The 6,731-nt window shown below is 40.5% G+C and overlaps 1 protein-coding gene across 1 annotated transcript; it reads right to left on the bottom strand.

Moving 5' to 3' along the window:
• Window positions 1–3,224: 3,224 nt before the first annotated feature.
• LOC121939466 (activin receptor type-2A-like) lies at window positions 3,225–6,207 on the bottom strand (the record flags this gene model as incomplete). Its single annotated transcript, XM_042482487.1, has 3 exons — window positions 3,225–5,387; window positions 5,855–5,985; window positions 6,069–6,207. Coding segments are annotated over 3 exons (465 nt in total), but the record flags the coding sequence as incomplete, so codon positions are not given.
• Between the last annotated feature and the right edge of the window lie 524 nt (window positions 6,208–6,731).

Here is a 6,731-nt window from a genome sequence, read left to right as displayed (position 1 = left end):
TTTGTGTGTGTGTATATTGAAAGTCACTCCTGCAGCTGATCCTACAGAGGTGTAGGGTAATTTGCGGCACTGGTTGCATATAACTTGCTAGAACTTAGAAAAGCATAGTACTGAATCCCTGAATGGTATTTTGTCGGTTTGGGTCGGTTTCTCGGGCGCAGTTTAAACTCAAGCGTAACACTGAAGATGTGCTGGGATGTTACCTCCAACCAAATACTGTTTTTAGATTTTCTTTTTGCTGCAGCTGATAGGTTCGTCGACTCCACCGGCCGCTTTGGCAACCAACGTTTGGAGGCTGTTTTTAAAATCCACTTGGCTGCTGAAATACTGGTGAGTTTTACATTTTTTGGACACAAACTTGGGGACAAAAAAGGGGTAATACTGGTGTTTTCTCTAACTTTTGTGCAAGTCTGCGTATCGTTTTTAATTAGTCTTTCTTGTACAGTAAGGCCCCGATCAGACAGAGCACTTTTTGCAAATTTAATGTCAACGTTTGCAAATGTCTGGCTGCAAAAGAGCGTCGAAGAAACACTGATTTTGAACGTGAAACTGCTTTAATCTGCGTTTTAAACAGTTTCAAGTATCGGCTCCGTTTAAAGGCAAAGGAAAAGACCTTTGCGGATAATTTGGCTCCAGAGGACTTTATTACAGAGCAGGATTTGGGGCTAACGAGGTAATGGGAAAAATCTGTAGGCAGGTTTCCATTAACCCGAAGAAAAAACTCGCAAATATCGCAAAAAAAAGTTTTTACGCTCGCATGAGGTGGTATTTCGTGGCCTTCAATCAGCAGTAATGACGGCGAGTGCGGCTGAGCTTCTGACAAACACAAAGATCTTTACGAAACCAAACACTCATCACTAATAAACTCCTCTGTGATGAACTGCAAAGACTCTGTGGATTGTATTTTATCTAAAAAATAATCCACATGCTGGAAATCGGCTTCTGAAATTGCTAAATGCAACATTTCGTTCAGATGGACCGTGTCAGTAATTAACAACTGTTTCACAGACCTGTACTCAACCTGCAGTTGAATTTTTTAACTCGACGTCTACAAAAAAGAAGGATGCATCGCGCAGAAAAATGCGAGGCGCTCAATAATGCAAAAACAGCTAGAAAAACGCTTCACTCTCATTAAAAACTATTCCAAAAAGCTGCTCCAGTCTGCCGAAACACGCTCTGTCTGATCGGGGCAAAACGGTAAAACTTCTCAAACCTTTTTTTAGCCTTGTTTTCCATCTCCAAATCCCCAAAGTGGAACTTTTTACAGGAATTTTAAAATGAAAATGAACTTTTTTTTGATGATTTTGGTTTATTTGCCACACCTTCTACCCCGAAGAAATCCCTGCGAGTGAGGTAGCGCTTTTTGAGGGGCTGCTGGGGTTTGCAGTACTGATCGTCCCTGACTGAAGCTTCACGAGGACCTTCGACAATGGCTGTTCTGAATTGAAAAAAACAGCAGCAGCAAAAGGAAGCGATATCGATGCAAATATCGTACGACTCGTGCTACAGATAACAAGATGGCTTTGACTTCCTTCAGGTTTGCCGTGTTGTTGCAATAGTCTCGTCTCACGCACAGATTATCTCAGACCGATGCACCAGCGTTTCAAACACTCAGGAGCTTTGACTGAACTCTGAGGACCCTTTTTTGTTTTTCTAGTTCCTGGGTTATTTGGTGGAAAACTGCATTTTGTTATCCAGTAAGTTAAGTGTTAATATTAGACTATTTCTGCCCTGTTTCGTCCGTATTTTTAGAAATAAATTAGTTGCTAAAGAGCTGAAATTATGGCAGCATGTGTAGCAAAATCGTTGGGGTACATTTAAGCACTCAAAACAAATAATTAGCTCATTTATAGACTCAAATGTTTGCTGTGCAGAATGCTAATTTTGCTTTGACTTCCCCGTCCAGAAATAATCAGAAATCAATTGTATTTTTTAACCCTTTAAAACCTGAGAAAACTGGTTTGACTTCTTTCAAAAACAAGGGAAGAAAGCAATGAGCAACTTAACAAAAAAGCCCAAAAATTAGCAGGAAAATTAGTATTAAACAAAAAAAAGAAAGTTACATGAAAATTACCTGTAAAAAAAAAGAAAATTTACAAAAAATAAAAACATATACATTTATACTTTTTCTGTAGCATAATTTAAATATATTAATATAATAATTATACACATAGTTTTCTGAACATTTTAGAGCTACAATCTTAAAATTTTCCTCTTTTTTCAAAACTATTTTTCAGGTCATTTTCTTGTCACCTTTTACTAATTTCTTACCATTTGCCATTTTAATTATTGCCTTTTTTTCCTCATGTTTTTTTTTCAAAAGAAATCCAACCAATTTGCTTAGGTTTCAGGGGTTAAATCGTTTTTTAAAGGCATTTCAACACAGCACGAGAAAACTGATGGCGATCCAGGTTTCAGAGGGTTAATTATTTTCTTTTGCTCTTATTTCCTCGAGCACTGCGGTGTGTCGTTTGCTTCAAATAAAAAATAAAAAACCTTAATAGTGAGTTGCCCTGGATGTGAAATAATTTGGTAGAAAGACATTTTTTCGTGTATTTCCAAACGCAGCGTTTGATTTTGAACTGCGTCCCGTGAAACCGTCCCAAAGCTTGAGGAGAGACTGCAGGTCTGCCGGCACCAGTGTTCAATGTCCCTCAGAAGAAATAAAGACTCAAAAAATGCCATTGTTGCCTTGACAACAACGACAGATACATCCGTTTTGCCTGACATCTACAAGAGTAACTAATGTGGATACGTAGAAATGGCACCAGGATGAGAGAAGAGAGAAAGAGAGACTCCTCGTCTCGACTTGTCGAACTAAAGTTAGCCGTGCGGCTGTTATTGTTATTTTAAAAACAGCTCATTTAAACGCTGTGTGGAGACATAAAACTGTTGAATCTGTAGAGCATGTCCTCCACTTCAAACTGTCCAGTTAGAAAGACGATATCAATACAGGCAACATTTTAAAAAATAGAGAAAAAAGTGTCAGCTGTGAAAACTGTAGAGATTACTTCATTAGTAAACTGGAGTTTTTAGGGCTGCAACGACATTATCAAATAATCTGCCAGTTACTTATGATTTCCTAATAAAATGTCAGAAAATGCTGTTTTATCGGACCAACAGTGCCTAAATCCATTTTTATTTGTTATTTTTTTATTCCAATTGACAAAAAGCATCAAATTCTTTGATTAAGAAACCAGAAAACATTTTTTTTTGCTTTAAAAAAAGCTAAAACAATTAAAAATTGAATTAAATTGTCAAAGTAATTGCCAATTAATTTTCTCTTGATGGACAAATTCGTCAGTCAAATAAAAGTTGCAGCTCTGACGGATCTTATTCTGCGACAGAAAACACAGGAGGTGACAAATAAGATTGTTGTGCAAATTTTTAGCCGAATTTTCAGAAAATCTGCAAAAGAAAATGCAAATTTACAGGCTAATATATGGAAATATTGATAACAGTTCATCATCGTTTATTATTTATTCACTTTGATCTGTTTTTGATGCGATCAGATGCATATTCCTCACACTTTTCGACCTTTCCCAATCGTAAAAACTTGCGTTTCAACTTGTGTTTTTTTTATGCCCAAATTGAAAATGCACAGAAAATGAAGTCGATGGAAACACGCAGAGTAAAATAAAAACAAAAGGGAAAGGCAAAGTTCCTCCAGCTTGTTACCTGTTAGTGTTAAAAACTTGCCCTAAAGACAGCAAAGACTCTTTTTTGACTTTTTGACAGCACGGCTAATACAAGTAGAGACAAGGCGAGAAAGACAGAGGAAGCGTGAGAATCAGCGAGAGCGGAGGTACTCCAGTCCGAGACAGGTGAGGATGAGGAGGAGGAGGATGTGAGGAGGTGGTGAGTAGCAAAGATTCCTGAGGTGTATCAAAAGAGAGCAGAAACTCTTGATAGTAATCCAAAATAAAAGAGATGTGTGCAATCAAATCAAAAGCAAGCTGGCTCAGCTAAATACAGGTATAAATCCAAATCAGGGCCGCGCACCAAACGAAAAAAACTGCGCTCCGACAGTTTGACCACCTTGAAGCGCGTTTCTGATTTCGATAAGTTGGTGCCCAGCGCTAATCCTGGAGAGATATAAATACATAGATCCAGATCTCACGGCCAAAATTAGGCTTGTCAGCGACAGATATTATTACTCCGTTGACAGTTGACACGGCAAACCGAAAAAAAAAAAAAAAACGGAAAAAAAAACCTCAACATTTTTTTCCCCATTATCAGAAGACAAATAAACAACAAAAGGAAGTAATTATTCAGTCAAAAAAAAAGAAAGAAAGGGGAGGAAAAAGGGAGAAACACTTGGTGTGTATGGCCATGTGTATCGAGGCGTTGCGGACTACATTACCCATGAGCGTCACAGCAGGTCGTTTGGATGTCGTGGAGAGCCGAGGTTGTGAGCTATGACCGTGAACAGGGAGAGGGACTAATTTAAACTGTGTCCATCTGAACTGAGGTATACCTGGTTGAAGGAGGTTTATGGTTTTTTTTATCGTCGTAATGCTTGAAAATGGACCCCCCCTCCCCCCGTCCCCCTCGCCCCTTTAAAATAAGCTTGATTACCAAGTCGTCTGGGTCCATAATACACTATGTACAGCAGCATTACACTATAAACATTCAGAAGCCGTTGCTTATTGGCAGAACGATAGTCGTTTCTTCAGAAAAAACGCACACGAGAAAACAGCAAATGAGAGCCAGGTGCTCGTCTTTTTTTGTTTTTTTTTTCGTTTTTTACACTAAAATGCACCGAGAGTTCGGTGAGATTTCTCCGCCGGGTCTTCGAGCAGCCCTCCTATGTGTGTGTGTGTATAAAACAATACATGATAAAAGTGTTTGTTGGGTGTCGTCGTCCCAGCGTGTCAGCACTGTCACTCGTCGTATCCTGAATCGTTTTTTTTGCTCGGGATGAGAGTTTTTTCTTTTTTTTTTTTTTAAAATGTTAAAATCCTCAGGCACACATATCAAAATGAGGTGGATATCGACTGATGCGGTGAGGTGGGCGCAGGGTGTTTCCTGAAGTAGCGGCCCGCACTTAAAGGAAAGGAAAACAAAAACGGAAAGAAAGAACCCAAAAAAAAAAAAAAAAAAAACAACGCCAACCAACCAGGGTCGGCTGTTCATCCCCTCGTGTTGATCCGTGTTTCTGCTGGCTCGTCCGCCGTCGGTCGATCGGCAGATCATAAGCTGGACTCCTTGGGCGGGAGGTCCACGTTGGTCACCATGGTGACGACGGTGACGATCTCCTCGGGGCCGATGATGGGGGCTTGGCGCTGCATTTGGGCGATGCGCTCCTCGACGCAGCCGGCGGACAGGCGAGCCTCGGCCTCGTGGTCCCAGCAGTCCTCGATGGTTTCGCAGAGCATGGCCAGACCCTGAGAGAGCACGGAGAGTCGCTTTTTGTCAGAGCGGCACTCGTAACGTCACGGTCGCTTTATGTTTAATTCAGGATTTAAGAGGTGCAGTATTTTCCTGGGACGCTTAAAACCAAAGACACAGAGATCGAACTACATCTGTGTATTTGCCTCAAAATTAAACTGAACTTCAAAATTCAGCATTTTTTTTTAATTAAAATGTTTCAATTTTGCTGGAAAAAAGACTAAAGTTTTGACTATTAAACTCAGTAACGTTTTCAGTGATTGTTTTTATTTGTAAATATCGTGTTTTGCAGCTCTCAGCTCTCTGAGGGAAACGATAAATCTTTTTACACAGAGGTCGCTGGCGTCTTTATTGAGGATATTTTAGCACCAAATGTGTTACGGCAAGTTTCATGAATCAAACCGAAGATTATTCAGTTACAGAACTCAACGGCAAAAACAAAAAGCGTCTTCTGATTGCTCACCGCGTGTTTCTGCCAGTAGTCTCGCAGAACTGGTCGCAGTTTCTTATGCACGACGACCTCCTGCATGTCCTCCAGAGACGGATGCTGACCCACCTCCTCCTCAAACGGGAGCATGTACTCATCCACCGGGCCTGTTGATGCACAACAAAACACTTAAATCTGGAGCGACACACAGTCCGAACACATCAGAACAAAGGAAATAAATCAGTCTCACCATCAGCGGCGGTGCACCGCGCCGCGAGCTCCCAGAGGACGAGGCCGAAGGCGTACATGTCGATACGCAGGAAGGAGTCGCGCTGGAAGTTGATGGCTCCTTCCAGGACTTCGGGAGCCATGTAGCGCCGCGTCCCCACCTACACATTCAAATGGTTCAAAAGGTCAAAGGTCAGCATCGGGACACGAGTAGAAAATCAAGCAGCGAGGAAGAAAAAAAAGTCATGACGCAGCTCACGGATGGGCTGAGACGGCGGAAAAGTGCGTCATCGAGGCGTGTTGTTGCTGAGCGGGCTGAATCGTCAAACTGTGTGTCATGAATGCTGATCCCAGTATGACACACACGTGACAAACTGGGAGGTTAAAGGGCAGATGTGTTTTTAGCACATTACCCTGATGTGACCGTCCAAACCTGCATCTGCAGGCTTTAACCCTCTGCTGTCATTATGGACATTTTTGTCCAAATGGGTCATTTTTCACTTTTGTTTTGGTTGTTTCTGTATATGGCACAAGCTTTTGTAAGATTTTTTTTCCTTGATAAATTTTGGAGTTACAATTTCAATTTTTATAATGGGTCTATAATACATTAAGTACAGATTTATTTATTTTAAATATATTTATTTATATGAATTTAGTTTTTGTAAGAAGGTTTTAATCTCAATAA

This window comes from Plectropomus leopardus, unplaced genomic scaffold (genome assembly GCF_008729295.1).
Source record: "Plectropomus leopardus isolate mb unplaced genomic scaffold, YSFRI_Pleo_2.0 unplaced_scaffold4882, whole genome shotgun sequence".
NCBI lineage: Eukaryota > Metazoa > Chordata > Actinopteri > Perciformes > Serranidae > Plectropomus > Plectropomus leopardus.
The sequence above is the reverse complement of the archived record's forward strand: the minus strand, read 5'-3'. Positions and strand labels throughout refer to the sequence as shown.